Source organism: Agelaius tricolor, unplaced genomic scaffold (genome assembly GCF_023055355.1).
Source record: "Agelaius tricolor isolate 1412-34295 unplaced genomic scaffold, bAgeTri1.0.p SCAF_3, whole genome shotgun sequence".
Taxonomy (NCBI): domain Eukaryota; kingdom Metazoa; phylum Chordata; class Aves; order Passeriformes; family Icteridae; genus Agelaius; species Agelaius tricolor.
In genome coordinates this window covers 6,971,056-6,989,063 of record NW_027269263.1, presented here as the reverse complement: position 1 = coordinate 6,989,063, position 18,008 = coordinate 6,971,056, and the positions used below count along the sequence as shown (strand labels likewise).

Below are 18,008 nucleotides of genomic sequence, written 5' to 3'. Positions count from 1 at the left end.
ATGGCAAATTGACAGTTATCTCAGGATTAACTCATTCCTGTACCCAGGCCTAGCTCACCCCACTAATATTTAAGACATGCTGGTGCTTGACCAAAGAGTGTTTTGCTGCCCTGATTGTTGTGAAGTTCTAACTGTTCCTATACACACAACCCCTAAGAACTGGAACTCCTCAATTTCAGAAATCTGATGCAAATCAGCTGATGGTACCAGACAGCAGACTTGTTTTCAGGGCTCAATGATCCATTATCTGAAAAGATAACAAGACTAATCCAGACCCAGTAGAATCAGCACTATGAAATCAACTTTTCTACCACCAAAAACAAAGAAGCGATTCACAACAGATCACTGTGGATGCGCCAGAGGCTTTGAACTTAAACTGTAGCTGTAAAATATATTTTTCTAATAGTATTAAAAATCCCTCATTTTTTCCCAAAACATCAGTATGTCCACCTTAATCTTTCCTTTCCCTGAGAACGAGTAGTCCTGGTATCAATTTTGGATTATGTGAACCATAACCCTTAAAATCCTTAAATGACTGCTCCCATCTGTATGACTTCCCCTCACTTGAAAGGGCCAGAAATGCAAATGAATTAATCCACAGGATGAGCTTGATGTGGAAAAATGTTGTTTACTTCTGTATGTTTTGAACAGTTCATGGTTACCCCCTGCTTTGGGGGAAAAAAATAAAAAATGCAAAAGCCATATGACACCAGAGAAAAAAATTTCAAGACCTTTCAGCAACTACTGGAATTAACCTGATGAACCCAAGCCTTGCCACAGGCAAGGTAAACAAATTGACCCTATGACTTCCACATAGCTTAGAGCTGCATGCAAGTGGAGGATCGCTGGCGTCAGGAGCCTCAACCAGAAAACTGAGGCTCTGTTTGCTCACACAACAGTTCTCTTCAAAAGGGAAGGAAGAAATAAAATGGCATTAAGGAACCAGTACAGTGAGGGCATTCCCATTTCAATCTACAAGTCTGCCTGAGTTTGTTTGACTGTGTCTTTGCAGCAGAGTTTTTCCAGGCCTGGCATTCTTGAGGTTCAGCCTCCAAAGTCTGGAGCAGTGCTTGAGTTTAACTGTGAGATTGTGCCAACCTTTTTGGGCTGCATTAGGTGGTGAGCTCTTCTGTGAAGCCACATCTCACAGACTTGAGCATCGTCCTTGAGGTATTTGCCCAATTTTTGTGGGATACCTGCCTTTGTCCCTTGATCTGTCTGCAAAAGCAAACGAGGAAAGCCTCTGGTTTGTCGTGTCCTCCCTTCCAGCTGTTCCAGCTGTTTGCCTTCGTGCACCTTTCTGGAAGGGAGTTCTGGGCAGGTGGGGACAGGCTGGAGGACACTTCAGCCCTGCCTTGTAACCTTGACAAAACAGTGCCAGCAGCTCACCCGGCCTGGGTTTCACCAGCTGGGGACACCCCGCTGCTGGCTCACCCTGGGCTACAACAGCACCCAGAGCTGGACTGCAGGACTGCATCAGGCTGCACCTTTGTGTTCACCAGCTGCGGCTCCAAAAGTCTGGGAAGCCCCAGGAGCTCAGTGGGATAAGACATCAGTTCAGAAGGGGCTGCCATTACCCTTGGGAATTTGGTTATGCTGGAGCAGCCATGGTTGGTGGTTGAGTTGCCTGGTGCTGGCTGGCAGACTGCCCCCCCTTGTGCAGTCAGGATGACCTGTCAGGCAGCTATTGCTGCACTTTATTGGCAGGGTGTGTGGCTGAATCAACAGCAGGAATAGGAAGAATGGCGTTCCTGAAGAGCACTGGAGCAGCTGACAGCACTGGTGTGTCCAACATTTGTCTTCCACCAGCTCACAAAGTATGTCTGAAACAGATATGACAATACTGGGTCATTATTGCAGGCATAACCCGAGCCCCAGTAGAGAGACACATTCATAATGCAAGGTTCTCTGGTAAAGAGGGGGATTTCAGAGTGTTCTGGCATCTATTCACTCCTGCAAGAGGAGATTTATCTCTCCTCTGAGCTGTGACTGCATCTGTTGCTGGTCTATAGCTGTCCTGATTCCTGAAGCCACACTTTGAAGAAGTCAGGTTTAACTGCACCCTGAAGAGAGGTGGGAATTGTAGCCCTGTAAATGAATAAATTCAAACCACACAGTCTGCACCATGGCTATGGGCTGCACATTCAGCTAGTTGAAAAGACCACACTCCTCTCTGCTGCCTCATCTGGGACCCACCCTGCCTTTTGTGTACAAAAGGTTTCACCACGTGCTATTTTGCTATGCAGAAATATTCTTGTTTTTCTCCTGCTTGTGTTTTTGTTGCACTCCTTGCATTGGTTTTCCAGTATTAATGCCCCTTAGTCACACTGGAGCTAGCCAGGTTTCTGATCTGTATTTTTTCCCTCTCCCCCAAGGGTTTGTGGAGAGCAGAGCAGGGAGAAGTACAGCCTTAAATGTAAAATAAATCAGAAGGCTGAATCAGCTTTCACAAGGTAAAAGCATTGTGTAAAATAGATATTTTAGGCCATGATATGTAGGGGGTTGTTTCCTAGGCTGGAGTTATCTGCAGGAATGAATCATCCCACTGTATATAAAACCCATCAAACTGCTGAGAAAAAGACTGCTTTTTGAAAAATACATTTCATCATATAATATTTACATTTGCTTTTACATTGTTATGGCCTTACTGACTACTTAGCAGCCAAGACTTTTGAATAGTTCTGTTTTGCTTCTTTTTTTGAAAGCTTAAAGAGATCCTGTAAGATTTGGGAGGACCAGGAGTTGACCTATTGTCTCTATTTGCCAAGTCAGTGTTAATTCCTTGTGCAGGATATTTTCATAAACGAATGCTCTGGTAAAGTCGCTTTGAAAGGAAAAAGGAAAAAAATAAAATGAAAATAGAAGTGGCTGGAGCCCAGCACCTGGCAGTACAAACACATGCAGCTCAGCAGAGGGTGAGCAGCCCCTTGGGGAAAAACCTCTGGGCACTCCAAGGTGATGAGTAACCCCTGCCACGGCCATGCCCTGGCAGCCACAAGCCATGAGTCAGCCCCCCTCTGCCAGATTATAAGGGGGAGGTTGGTTTAAGTGTCCTTAGGCTTTAAAAAATAATAACACGTGGGGTTTTCTTTTTTTTTGGCTCTCCTTTCTGATGTTTGGACCCTTGACTCTGCATTCTGCTCATGGTTTCCCATTTCTCTCAAAATTACTTTTTCGTTTTTTTGAACTGAAAGCTGAGGTTCTCATCTAATCACTTCACTCCAGGAGCTGGGGCTTTTCAAACAATAAATATCACAAGCCTGGCAAGGAGCTCTGAGAGCTTGTGTTGGTGATTGCTGCAATAACAACCTTGGATGTTTACGCAGTGTAGAAAATAGTGTAAAAACAAGCTTCAGTTTCAAGATATAAATCTTCCCCATTGTGAGAAATAGCTTCAGAGAGCTGTTTGTTTTAATTAATAGTTGCAGAATGGTGAATAACTGGGATAAAATAACTGGCCCAAACCTTCACCTAAATCCTTGAGGAAAAAAATAAAAAAAACAAAACCAGACATTAAAAACTTCTTTTAAGATATGAAACTTTCAGCTAGCTTGTGGCAAAACATCTTCAAGTAAGAACTTACAGCTGGACTCCTGAACTCAGGTTTAATGAAGTGTCCTGATTTTAAATCTGGCTGTTCATTTAAGATCCTATATATAGATTTAGGAAATCTAACTTAAAGCTTCATTTTGAAAAAGTATACCTTGGCCTCTTTTGCAAATGTATTTTTATATTCATATATATATATATATGTATATAGAATTAGAGTGAAGTATGTTTCTCTAAAATTCCTGGCTTTAGGCCTTGACTTGGCCTAAGTGAAAAGAATATGTGAAGAAGTTTATGAAAAATAAATCTTTGCATTCATCCAGCACCTCTCACCTGAGCATCTCAAAGCACTTTACACCAAGGAAGAATCATGCCACTCTAGCCCTGCTCAACCCCAGAGGAATCTGCAGCATGGAGTGCTCTGGTGACTTGTCCCAGGTGGTCAGAGTGGGTTTTCTGACCTGCCCCAAGCTAAGGAGGGCAGTCAGTCTCCTCCTCTGCCCTTCCTCCCCACCATCCTCCTCCTGCTCCCACCCTCACTGCCAAAATCCAGCATAGTGGTCCCATGGGCTGCTGATCTGCTGCTGCTGCTGCTGCTGCCCTCAGCACCTCCATTTCTCCACACATTTCTTGCATCCTGTCTCTCTAAACATTTTAGAAAAAGCAGCCCTGACCCCAGAGAGTTTACAGGATAAACAAACACAATTTTGTGTGTGGGTGAGAGAGACTCAAAGAAAAGCCTTGTCTTGCCAGCACCCCCTGATCGCTCTGCTTACGTGCTTTGTGTCTTTCCCTCATTCTTTATCTTTTTTGTTTATTTAGAATATGCTCTCTTCAGGCTGGGGATGCTGCCTCCTTCTCTGCCTTTTCCACAGTGCAGCCCCAGAGCTGCTTGGAGCCCCTCACTGCTACCACAGTACAAACAATAATAAATAAAACCAGCACTGTGAAGAGATTATAATTAGAGCTGTGCTAAACTCAGCAGTTTTGGTTTGCATTGGTTCCTCCCTGCTGAGTCTACATTGTGTTTTGGATTTGTATGCAAAAAACCCAAAGCAAAACTTCCAAAGTGCCAAGTGTGGCCGGGTCTAGGCTCAAAATCATGCATATACCAGGGTGTTTTAAGAGGTTCCTCCTTGAAATTATAAATCTGCTCAGTCCAGGTTTACTGACAGGCTCCTTACTGACAGTCCAGGTTTACAACAGGCTTTGGGGGCCAGCAAAGTTTTTGGTTTTACTACAAAAGCCTCACTCAGCTCTGCCCAATGTCCCAAGTGCCACCCCATGCTGCCCTGTGGCTAGCAAGAGGATTTAATCTTCCCCAGCTGCCCAAGCAGATCCACTCCTGAGCACCACATCTGGCTTTCAAACAGTGTTTCAGATTGCCACATTCACTGGCCATGCCCAAGTGATGTGGGTAAACAGAGCCATGTCCAAAATCCCACTGTGACCCAGGGCACTGCCCTGAAACCACCCTGAGCTGAGTAATCCCTGTGAGTGCCTGGGGAGGGCCCTGGGAAAGGCACAGCATTTTGGCTGGCACCACAGATGGGCAAATCTTCACTATCAACCCCTTGTGCACAAGGGTCTTGCTCCCCTCTGCCTCTCCTGCCAGGGCTGGGCCTGGAGGTGAAGCCCCACAGGAGCTGTGATATCTCTGCAGCCAAGCAGCCCAAGGATGGGGCAGCTCTTACCTTCCCCACCTCTCTGATTCCGTGTGCTTTTGGCATGCGCTAAGGTGCAAGTCTCTGAACTAAAGCTGGCAGGAGCTCCTACATCAAAAATCCCTTCCCAATGAAAATTTGCAGGATCTGCTGCTCTACAAGGAGTCATATTGATTTTGATGATTTTTTCAGGAATAATAAGCAAAAAACAAAGATTTGAATGGAGGTTTCTCAGTGTTTTCAAAACGAAAAGGGAAGGGATCATGTATTTCATAGCGATTTTTGTCTTCTGCAGATCATTAGCAAATAATAAAGGAAGAAAATTAGATTGCATGGTGGAGAAACTGTTTACTTGTACCCAGGCTTGGCACAGTCTGGGGGCTTGGAGAATTTTTTCTTAATCTTTTTGTAGGACAGAAAATCCACATCCTTATTAACAGTAATTAAAACCTTAGCTCAAATTCCTAGAAGAAAAACCAAATTTTTACCTTACCATGGATATTTCAGCTAACTGTGCTAGAGGGAAGGGGAAGAAGGGTGAGAAGCCCCTTTTTTTTTTTTTTTTTTTTTTTTTTTTTTTGATGGGGTGCACTGTGCCTCAGCTGGAGCACAGCATAAAACCTTCTTCTTCTTGGGGCTATTGCTTTTTTCCTCTGCTCCTGTGTAATCTGCAAGCAGTAAAATGGTCACTTCAGCATGGATAAAGAGACATCCATGGCCCTGGCATCCAGACTGGGGGCAAAAAGCCCCAGCCAATAACCCAGGCATTTTTAAATACAGATATGTAGATTATATTGATCCAGTAGATCAAAGTCACAGTTCACAGTGAATAAAAGTAAATCAAAGGTTGGACATGATGATCTTGAAGGTCTTTTCCCACCTCAAAGATTTGTACAATTCTATTATAAGTAGATCTGGCTACTTACTTATTGTAAGCAATGAAATCTGTGGAGTTCCCAGTAGTCACGAGTGTTACCTATTTTATTAATGAATTTTAGCTTATTCCTCTTTTATTAATGGATTTTAGCTTTCTGACCTGAAAAATATATGCTTTCCCTCATAGCAGAAAGTTGCATAAAGATTTCCATGGCTTCCCAGTTCTACCTCTAGAACCTCAACCAAGCCAGTAACCCAAAATCTTAATTAAACTTCAGCACTGGTTTAAATTGTTCTACTAAATGCTGGGACAGTGAAATCTCACTGGGCCATTCTCATATTCCCACACCTCCATGTTCATGTTAATACACGTCCCTTTTTATTATTGCTGTACTTTTTCTCTGCAATGATACATGAAAAAAGAAGAAACATGGAGGAGAAAAATTATATCTATATATAATATGGTGTATAATGGTTTCCCCTGGCAGTATTCCCTGCAGGATAAGGCTGAAGAGCTGTAAAAGCGATAGCAGGCATAGCTGACTTTTTTTTCCCCCCTTAATTAACAGCACAGTGCCTTGCAACAGAAAATTGAGGCAGGTTTCTGCTGACTTAGCAAGTGCCTCATGAGGAAGAAATCTATCTGGCAATTATGGCTCTGTGTCTCCCGCCCTGTCTCCTGTTGTTTGTGTAAGACACCGGTGCTTCTGCCACGGGCTTCTTCACACAGCTGTCCTGTCACTGCCAGCTTTCATAGGTAATCCATCCAGCTCAGCAGAGTTCAAATAAGACACCTCCCTTTCTTTGCTTTAATTAATGCTTTATTTGAGTCTCCCCTGGGGATGTAGCCATGCTGATTTTTCAAAATTCTCGCTTATTTTTCAAGCACGCAAGAAATGGAAAACGGCCGCTGCTGAGATTCCGGGGTTTGGGAAATCTGCTTTGCTCAGTCTTCTGTTCTCAGTCAGTGTTTTAAATGGCCATGGACATCTCTGTAGCTACAGAAGATACTATGCAATAAATTCTCTAGCTTGGGAAGGAGAAAAAGACAAATCTGGCCAAATTCATTTGTCCCTGCAGCCTCTTCTGCTGTCCTGCACGCACAGTGCTGCAGCTACAGCCCATTCCTGCACTGGTTTGTGCTGTCACACCCCACACATTGCTCAGGCCCTTCCAGGTGCTGAGCAAACCCACATCAAGTCATGAACTGTTCCATGCTGTGTTGTTGTTTTTCCTGCACCATCCAAGCCCGTGGGTTTTGCTGATCTGGGATCAAATGCTGTGGCTTGGTGTGACTGAACAGACAGACAGACAGACACCCTCAGCACCAGGGCACTGTGGCCCCAAATCTGGACAAGGCAGTCCAGAGTCCACCCACTTGCCATGACTTTTTCAAGAACTCATTAAAAATACATGTGCTGTTAATAAACCAGCAAACCAGTAAAATCCATCAAATGACAGATAAAGCCAGACAGGCTAAAACCAAAGGGCTCAGCAAAGCACGTTGAGTCAGTCAGAATCAAGAACTGCTACACCCTCAATCAGCACTGCCTGATAATATTTCACTTGCTCTGGGTTTCTGTGTTTTAATGAGGAAACAATGGTGTTTTGTAATCCTGGCTATTTAAACATCTAACACCACCCTGTGCTTCTGCAGCTTCTCCCTCCAACCACGCTGTGAGCGTTGCGCAAGGTCCTGTGGCACCTTCAGAGGCTGTGACACTTTCAGTGAGTGTGCTGTGCCAAGACAACCCCAGGGACTTGTCCCCTGCTCAGCAGAGAAGGAATGATGGCAGAAGTTTTCATTTGACCTGTTCAACAGCAGCTCATGCTGCAAAGGCCCAGCTCTCACTTCCCAAGACCTCCCCAAGTCAGCTTCTCCTGGGATTCATTTCACTGAAACAGGGCACAGCAAAATGAGGGCCCAGGACAGGCTCCCCAATGGCCAGGGCATGTTGTGAGCTTGGTTTTTCTGACAGCAGCACAAATCTGCACACAGACCAGCCCTCAGTCTGGCTACAGGGTTTGGCTAAAATGGTGTAAGCTGAAAAGAGAGGCCCGGACAGTGGCCTCCCAGTGACAGCTTCTGATCCCCAGACCATCATCCTTTTGTTTCCTGGTCACCTTTTTCCTCCTGGCATGACCAGCACACCACATTTCCAACCTTGTTCTGCTGTGTCCATGTCAATCCTCAAAGAGCCAACACTAGGAAAGGCAAAGGTACCATCTTCTCTCATCCTTCCTCTGCCAACAGGGACCAATATTCTTTTGCCAGCACAACTTCCTTCCTACAGCCAACATTTCAGCCCCCACATTAGACTACTGCTACATTTTGTTTGTCTTTTGTTTTGTTCCAAGACTGAAACCTATCCAATTTCAAGTGATTTCGTGTCAGAAAGACAGGAAATGACAGATTATGTGATCCACATGGTTAACAAATATTGATAATGCTCATCCAAGAAGTGACTTGTGCTCAATGCACAGAGGCTGGCCTGGGGTCTAGACTGGATCTTGGGTTTCTGAGCTCCTGGTCAAGTCCTACAAGAGCTGCCTGGAACTTTTCTAGTACCTACATGTCTTGCTATCTAAATCTCCATCACCATTATGCCTGTGCTCCTCCCAATAACAACACTCCCTCTCTCTTTGCCTTTCTCTCCACCCTACAAGTAAAGATGGGCTGATAATCTCAAGCAGGGATATTTGTGTGTGTGTGTGTGTGTCTGTGTGTGTGAATGAAGAGCAGTTGTGCATCAACAGCTGTGATAAAGTGCATGAAAATTACCTTGGCACTCACAGTCCATCAGGTATGTCAGGTCAGCAGGGCTGGACTAAGGGAATTCTCCCACTGGGTTCAGTACCAGCAAGTTATTCTTGCAACTGAGCTGAAAAGAAACAGCCCAAAGCAACCTCCCCCTGGCAGGAACTGGTGAACCCTATCTAGCCATGAGGCTGGTGTGGTTAGGTGTCATTCTCATGGAGGGGATTTATTTGAGCTGAAAAAAGCCATAGTGAAGGCTTGATACCATCTATTCAAGGGGTTAGGTGAGATGCAAACACCAAGTCCATCACACCCATCTAAAATGCTGAGTGAAAGGCTTAAGGTCACTCCTTTCTCAGTGCTCCTTTGGCACCACTAGAGTACTCAGTGCTGCTTTTTTCTTTTTATTGTTCCTCTCTGTCCAGTATTGTTTGGAGATTTAAAAATTAAATTAATCAGCGTCTTGGAGGATAAGTTACAAGGTGGCTTTATTGTGAAATTTAGTGTGACTCACAGAGGCTGCAGATCCACTTCTGAGGCCGGGCTGGCTGTGTTATTTTTGCCTGTTGTTTGTCTCCAGGCTGGCTTTGAGCAGGACCTGCAGCCACACAATGCAAGGAGCTGAGAAATGGCAGGGCAGTGCGTCATGCCGGGCGTGGCCGAGCAGCCATGTCACAGGGAGAGATGGCACGATTACAGGGAGGATCTGAGCAGGATCCAGAGGAGGGTGAGGAACAAAACGTCCTGCAACGATAAAAATATCCATTTATGTCCATGGCCTGGGAGACAGAGAGTTCTGCAAAGTCCCATTCACCTGCTGGGGGGAACAAATTCCAAATGTCGGAAAGCACTGGCTGCAGACACAAATACAGACAGGTGCACGTGCAAAGAGCTGAAATGTGACAATATCTCACAGGAGTCCAGCCCAGCTGGCAGCTGGGTGCTGCTGCTGTGGGAAGGTACCCTCGTGTCCACCCTCAGAGAGTGGCACCACTTGAATTTCTTGAGCCAGAAACAAGTACTTCTGGGAGCAGTAGAAATTATGCTGCCTGGTTTCCTGTGACTCTCTATTTTGTGGTTGATTATCTGAGGCTAATAAGGGGCAAGAGCTGAATAAAGCTTTTCCTGTGGTCAGGGCATCCTGTGTGGATTCTCTGGGGTCTAATAATACAGTTCACCTTCCTCTTCTGCCCTTCCTTCAAAGAGGCACTAATTTGGATGTCTGTCTTCTGCACAAGTGCCAAACTTTCAGAAATCTGTATGAACTTTTTATCTGCAAGGATTTTCTGGCAAAAGTGTCTGAAGTTGGCCAGCTTAATCCAAAGCTGCCATAGCAATATACACACAGATACATCATCAGCCAGATCTCATTTGTTTAGGAAGCGAGAATTCATTTTAAAAAAATAAATCACACCTTCCCCAAAGCAGTAACACATAATCTGAGTGCTGACCAGGCCTGCTTTAAAAAGCCAGGGCTCAACTTGTGATAGTTGCTTAGCAAAAGGCATCTTACACCAAAAACATCAACCACAGACACAGGTCTTACTGGGGAGCTCCATCAGTGCAGCTGTGGCATGGGAAATACAAAAATAAAATGCTCACTGAAAGGGTACAGGCAGGAAATACCCCAGGAGCACAGGGCAGGGGGACAGACTTTGTGCTTTCATTGAAACAGGAAAGGTAGATGGAAACCAAAATAAATGAAGCTATACTTAAAATAAAGATTACCGTAGCCTAGGCCGACAGAGGTGGTAACACCTGACCTAAGAATGGGTGGGGATGTTTGGGAGAAAGGAAGGGAGGCCTGGAAAATGGTGGTGTTATCCAGATAAGTCCCATGGAATGAAAATAAACAGCTGATATCTGCTAAGGGGTGCACAGAATAAGTCAAATATGACAGTCTGGTGGTTCATATATTTTTATGTGTTCATGAAGAATTGGATCTGCCAGAACAGCATAGAAGTGGAGCTTATTTAGGTTCTACTCATGTACCTGTTTACCTGACCTTTGAGGTTACTGCGAGAGCTCCTGGTGTGGAGCTGGTGTGTCTGTGCTGTTTGCACCCTCAGCAGAGCCCAGCAAGGGGAGCATAGCTCAGTGCTGGGCCTGGTGGTGCTGACAGCTGTGGCTACAGGACACTGATGTCCCACTGTGAGGTGCTTCCCTGTGTCTGTCCCACCTGGCAGTGCTGCTTTTTTATCTACAGCATCGTGGTAGAATTGACGCCAATTCCAACTCTGTCACAACTCATCCCAAAACCAGCCAGGTCATGGGATCCTGTTCATGGGATCCTGCTCATCAAAGCCCTCCTGTTGTTTCAGAGGCACAAGCTGCTAGTTCTCTGCTAATATGAATGCCAAGGTTTTTTCCAGCAGTATGTCATGATAGATGACAATTATTACTCCCCAGAGACCTGAGAAATGGTGGTGTAGCTCTATCTCTGGGCACATGTGTCTTTGAGTACTTAGGAGACTCCAAAAGCTTATCCTAAAGGTATAATCCTGCAAACTGTTGACCATTCTGGCTCCACTCCAGCAAAGCACTTAAATATTTGGTGAACTCAGGAAGACTCTTCACATGCTTCAAGCACATCCATAAGCACTTAGTTGGAGCGGGCTCAGAGTTTGCTCCAGAGCCACACCTTGCACAAGAGAAATCTCCCCAGGCTAATCCCAGCCTCTGTGCCTGCTGTGGCCATTGGCTTCCTCAGAGCTACCAGCAGGCTAATGCAACACTGACATTGTCTGGCCTTGCTGAAGGGGAAAAAAGTTTCAGTGGATTCAGCATTCCACCTCAGTGCAATATCTCTAACAGGACAAGCAAGGTGAGAGGGAGGCAGTTTTGCAGGCAGTGCTGTAGACAAAAGATGTCCCTTCCCAGAATCAGCAGTCTCTGGGCAGCAATAAATCCACATGCTAAAAAATAAAGCAATTCCTAAAACAAACAATTCAGGCTTCGAAGTGTACAATAGGCAATTAGTTTGAATAATTGGGTGTAACTGTAGGCAGAGAGAAGCTACAAGACCAGATGTGCATATAAAGCTAAACACAGGATCTAATCAAATCAATCCACCATCTGGAATGAGAAGAAACCTCATGTGACAGATCTGGTCAATATGTGAAAATGGTACAAATTTCTGGATAACGAGCTTAAGCTAAATCAATATGTCACATGAGTCAGAAATGGGAGCATCCATAAAATGGATTGCACCAGTTCAACTAAATCACATCTGATTTTAATGCATTAATACCAAACTGGCCTTAGGTGACCTATCACAAATAACAAGCTGGGAGTGTCAGAATCACATACCTGCAGGTAGAAATAGCTCATGGCAGACTAAGGTTCATATGCACACTTCTGTCCATACAAAATAAACCCTGCCTATCAAACCACTCTTTCCCAAGCAGTTGGTGTTAAAACCCTCCAGGCAGCTGTTTAAGTCAGAGCTGCAGAGAGAGGATCCTGATTCATTGGAGCTATCTCAGGAGCAGGACCTGCAGCAAGGGCTGGAAACAGAGGAAATGGTAAAGCCAGGAGCACAGAGTTGGAGAGCACAGAGTTCTGCACTGCTAGAGAAGGGGTGTTCAGTGGGCTGAGCTCAGGCCTCTGGTGCTTTGGAGGCAGGGAGGGAGAGGGCACAGCCTCCAGGAGGTGACAGCAAATTTATGTAATCTGTGGGGTTAAGCTTTTCGTGCAAAGCTTCACTGCCTTAGCAACATGTGAGTGTGTTTGTGGGTTTGCAGATTTACTCCAGTGCTCCAGCAGACCATCCTCCCCTTCTGCTGCCTCTCTGGAAATAGTTCAAGTCAGTGTGTTGTGTGCACATAATTGCTACTGGCTTCCCCAGCCTCCATAAATCATATTAAAAAGATAGACAAAACCTAGGGGTGTCACCAAACCAACAAGGGGAGGGATTTTTCAGGCCTAAATTGACAGGAGTTGGGGGGGACCATGTGGCTACTCCGACTGTTTTCCACACAAGCATTTTGTTTATGGTTTGTGTGTGCAAAATATGTCAGAATAAAAAGCTCTCATGGGAGCTGTGGAATCTGTCCAGCATGTGGCAAACCCCCATTATGACCCAGCCCTCTTCAGCTGTCCTGCTGCCATGCCAGGGGTCTTTCTCCACAAGCCTTTTCTGCAGCAGGAGTCAACTGAAGTAAAAAGACGTATTTAAGCATCACCAGCTCTCACAGACAGAGGCTCAAAAGTATCCTCAAACAGCCCATGGATATTGAAAGCCAATCTGGTGCTCAAGGTGAAGGGGAGGGACACCTTGAGCCCCATGGTCTGACTGACTTTGTGGCTTGCTGTGCCTTTTTGCTTTTTTTGCTTTTTTTCTAACAGTCCTGCATTTTTTTCTAACAGTCCATGGAGTCCAGCCCCTTTTCAACGGGGGATGTTAGAATAAATACACATTTCAACACTCCTTCAGCTCACCTCACAGTCCCAATAACAACAGTGCAATATTTTAAACTGCTTTTGCAAGTCTCCTTTCTACAGGGCAGTTGAAAGGATATAAAAGCATTTTAACAATTTTATAGATCATCTCCGGAGCGCTATTGTGAGGTGGGAGAAGGGGAGTTTTGTTGCCATTTGCCCATGGACAGCTGCCAAGCTCACCTGTCTCCACTGAGCCAGTGAGGGCCATATCACATCTCTCTGGAAACTCTGCAGCCAGCTCTGGATGGCTTCTCACTTTACTTATCTGAAAAACACGTTGCTCTGTTTAACCCTTTCCCAGCGCTTGCCTGGGGGTGTTGCTCGAAACAGGCAGCTTCTGTTTGGGCTTAGGGAAAGTCAGAGCTGTGAGGTGGATTTGGAGAAACCTGAAACCAGGACCCTCCTGTGGAAAAAACCTTCAGCCACATGAAAATTCCTCTAACCCTGCAATTCATCCTACTGACCTCAGGCCAAGTGTCCAGAGCTCTTCTTTTGCCTGGTCAGAGTTAACCAGCCTCCAGATCAGACCCTTCTTTAAAAACCTCCAATTCCACAAGGTGCTGACTACATCCTCCTATGGGCCACTTAATTTTTGCACTTAATTTCTGCTTCTAATCTCAAAAATTATCATTAAAACCTTCCCATGTATGATTGACACAGGAGAACTGTGCAGTTTTGTTTGCTGGCGTTCAGGAAATATTTACTGATCCTCATGTGGAAGGTGTGACAGAAGTGCAGTGTCACCTACTCCCCTGTGTAAGGATTTCCATCCCTACAAATGAATATTCTCCACCCTCCTCTTCTCCTGGAAAATAGAGTGCACAGAATTATTCCCTGTCACATTCTTTCACTGAGCTGGCAAAATACAGTGAAATCCAGCAGAGTTTAAATGATATGGAATATGCAGGCATAGCTTATCTAAGATAAAGCGTGCAGATCAAAATCAACAAAGCCTCACAAAAGAAAGCCCCAAAAAAGCTTTCATCTGCCTGATCCCATTTCCCTGCCTACACTTCTTTGTACCCTATTGCAATACATTAGTTCTGCTTTGGTTTCTGCTCTGCAGCAACATTTCTGCTTAAGAAAGATTCTGTTGAGTCATTACCAGCATCAGCCAAACAGGCTTTTCAAGAATGGAGGAGAAAATAAAGGCTGTGGTTTTCAAATTAATTCCATGCTGCTTAACCCTTAAACCACTAGTGACTTTCAGACTCTCAGCCAAGTCAATGCTGAGCAGAATTTGGGGCTGTTGTGCCTGAGACAGAGCAGTGTCAATGCTTTTGTCAGTGATGGACCACTCAGGCAGTGCTGGCCATGCACCTGGAAGGCAGAAATTGTAGTGAAGGTCTCTGCTGTCCAACCCACATCCTGAACACTCCCTTCTTGCTTGTGAGCACTGCCTCAGATAACCCACACACCTAAAGAGAGGCAGGGAGAAGGGCTTTCCTTACCAGAAGCTAGCAGTTGTAAATACAGAAATGGAAGAGAGACAAGCACGTCTCTCCCTCTAGGATGTAGCAGAGATTCTCTACTCCTTCTTTCCCCTGTAGGTTGTATTTAGGAGAGAATAGTGGTTACCAAAGAGACAGAACTTGAATAAGCTCCTGGTACCTTGAGGTTTGAGGGGCCCACAGGGGAGCCAACACTTGGAGTGAGAAGAGACAGAAGAGGCAAAAGTGGATAAGGTGATTTTCCTTGCCTTGGCTTTTAAAGCAATCTCAGCCTGCTAAGCTTTCAGTCCCCACTGCCAATGGCCATTTCCAAAGTTATCTTTGCACAGAAAAAGGCTGGAATCCTTCTCTCCCTCTCATTCTCTCTGCCTCCCTTTTTAATGAAAGCTCAGTTTAGATCTGATATCACTCTAAAAGGTTTGCTATCAAAGTTTATTAGACCCACTGGGACAGATCACAGTTTGCAGAGGCTCATAGTTTCACGGCAGATAACTGTAAAGTGAACCATTCAATGTTCTTCAAAATGCTCCTTTTTCTTGGGCTCATCTATAACACAAAGCTGCACTGTGTTCAAGCATCATTAGAAGTGATCCCAGCTGATTACATGATGCTGGCCATAGTTCTGCCTTTGGAGCAAAGTCAAGCAGCCCCCAGCCTGTCCCACTGGGTGATGCTGAGGTGAGTGGGAGCCATTTGCAGTGAAGGCAAGCCCTCCCAGCACAAGGGGTGAATGCCAGCTATGTGCTCCTAAAAAAAAGATCAGAACTCTAAAAATCCTAGGAAGCATGAGTGCAGCTTCCCTTTAAAAATTCTTATTTGCCTCTCCCTGCTTAATGATAATGATAATAATAATAACAATTAGGAAAGACTCCTCTACTAGGGACTACAGATGAGAAATTTCAGCTAGAAAGCCAAGAAATGAGAGAAGGAATTAGCATGTCTTCCTATAGAGTGGCTGTTTCTTCTTTTTTTTTTTTTTTAATGAAGTCATTGGTGTTAATACGAGGTTTTTAGTAGGCTATCCTCCTAAAAGTGCATGGGAATAAACACCATATCTGGTAGGATCTCTGACTGCAACATGTATCACTGAGGCACCCATTTACAGTGTGAAGGGAGGGGAGGCTGTTCCATTTCCCAGGACAGTAATGGAAAGCATGATGTCCTACCAGCAAGGGTGGTGAGGGCTGGGAGAGGTACTGGGAAAAAAACATTCACAATAAACCAGCGAGTGAAGGAGAGTTTCAGGGCAGATGTTTGCAGGATGCATCATCATCAGCCCTGGGAAAAGGCTGAGAGACAAAATGTTTGAATGGAGTCCTCGGGCCTGCAGTGTCCTGTCCTTCTGCTGCCATTGTCCCTCTGACTTTGCAGTGTCAGCTGCTCCAGAGCAGCAGGCTGGACAAAACTCAGGGAGGGGGTGGCTCTCAGATGCCCATGCTCCCTGCCAGGCTTTTTCCTTGCTTTTGGCCTGGGAATGCCTCTCACCAGCAGCATTTGCAGCCATCTGACAGCTCTTCTGCTCTCTGATTCCCTAACAGGTCATGCAGATGGACCAGAAGCTGGATGACATCCTGAGCACACTCCAGGCTCAGCTGGGCGAGCAGGCACAGATGCCAGGGGCAGCCACCCCACCTGTCAGACATCCCCAGACACCCACAGAGTCCCCCCAGTGACCCAGGAAATGTGAAAGCCAGGGGACAGCCACACGGGACCCTCCTGCTCTTCCACCTCTGGGTATCTCTCAGCCTTGGTGTCCTCATCTGTGTCATGGGTGAAATGGAATATTCTGCAGTAGTAGATTAATGAGGAAAAAAAATACCAGGGGAAAAAAAAAAAAAAAAGAGAAGAAACTGCAAGAAGCCAGTCACGACCTTAGGAGAGCACACATAAGTTCTGCACCTGTTTTATTTTATTTTAGCTGAACTCTGCCAGCCAGCAGCAGCCCAGCTCCCATCCCCCAGCCCCACTCGGGCTGAGCACACAGGCACAGGGCACGCTGTCAAGGGAAGCATCCCAGCCAGGGTTAGGATGACCCATTTGTGGGCACAGGAGGGGAAAAGAACTGTTCTTTTGGCATTTAATCACTAAGTTTAATGCTCACAGCATGCCCGAAAGGGGGAAAGGAGCCAGCATTTGAACATGAAACAAATGGAAATCAGTGAACAGGAAAATTAAACAGCATGTTTTGACTTCTACCAAGCAGTGAGGATCATAAGAAGGGCAGATTTATATGCTAGTGCGAATGACAAAGTAAAGACAACAGGCTACTGATTAAAAATATGGAAGTGTACACAGGCTGGTTGACATATGAAAGGCTGAAGCAGAGACTTCAGCTAATTAAAGCAAAGGGCTGCCAGTGAGATGAGATGCATGTTGGAACAGACAGGCAGGAGAGATAGGATCTGCGTAGGCTTACTTCACCAGAACACTGTAATAGTTATCAGCTACTCTGATGACTGTTATGCAAAATGTTCTCAAGCTTTTACCTTCATTCAGCTGAGGTTGTTGACTCCAGTTGCCTTAATTTTAACATAAGGAACCTGTATGGTAATTGGCTATGAGCTATCAGTGAAGCTGGGTTAAAGCCACCGAGTAGCAGGGTGCTGCAGGAGGGCTGCAGCTGTGATTGAGAGTGGCAGGGCTCCTTAAAGAAAACAGAAATGCACACACTGCTGATGAAAGTTAATGGCTGTTTAAATAAACTGCTGTGTATGATTTTAAATGCTAGATTTATTTTTTGCCTTGTAATCTGGCTGTAAATCGAGTGCACATGCTGGCTGACGTGCTGTTGTTGAGGAACACCTCTGGTGCAGGTAGCTGGGCTGGCAAGCTGCAGATGCAAATGCAGACTGAGATGCAGATTTAAATGCAGGCTCAGATGCAGATTTAAATGCAGGCTGAAGTACAGGCTGAGCTCTGGGTGGGAGCCCAGGACAAGTGGATGAACTGCTGACCTTTGGGGTGACAAAGGGCACAAAGGCAGGTGACAGCCAGCCAGGTGAATGGACACTGAGACACAGCAGCAGCTGGGAATTGCCAACCTTTTGGACAACAAGGGAGATGGACACAAGTGATGGCAGCGAGGTGGATGGACATGGAGATGGGCACTGGCCACAGGGAGACTGTGATGGGATAAAATCCCAGGGGTTCCTCTGCTGGGGTCCCTCCTTGGAGGCAGCAGCTTGGGCTGTTTCTGTGTCACTGCCCCAGGAAGAAGTGGCTCTATGGAATGGGGCATCTGGGACTCTGCCGTCTCTGCCATGGCAA

At 45.5% G+C, this 18,008-nt stretch overlaps 1 protein-coding gene across 1 annotated transcript in view; it reads left to right on the top strand.

The window, feature by feature from the left end:
- The window catches only part of LOC139587776 (potassium voltage-gated channel subfamily KQT member 1-like), a 410,234-nt gene extending 393,184 nt beyond the window's left edge, over positions 1 to 17,050 (top strand). Inside the window, exon 17 of the mRNA XM_071422333.1 lies at positions 16,280 to 17,050. Coding sequence (XP_071278434.1) covers positions 16,280 to 16,414 — 135 coding nt within the window. The 3' untranslated portion in view covers positions 16,415 to 17,050. The remainder of the gene's footprint in view (positions 1 to 16,279) is intronic.
- Positions 17,051 to 18,008: the final 958 nt, after the last annotated feature.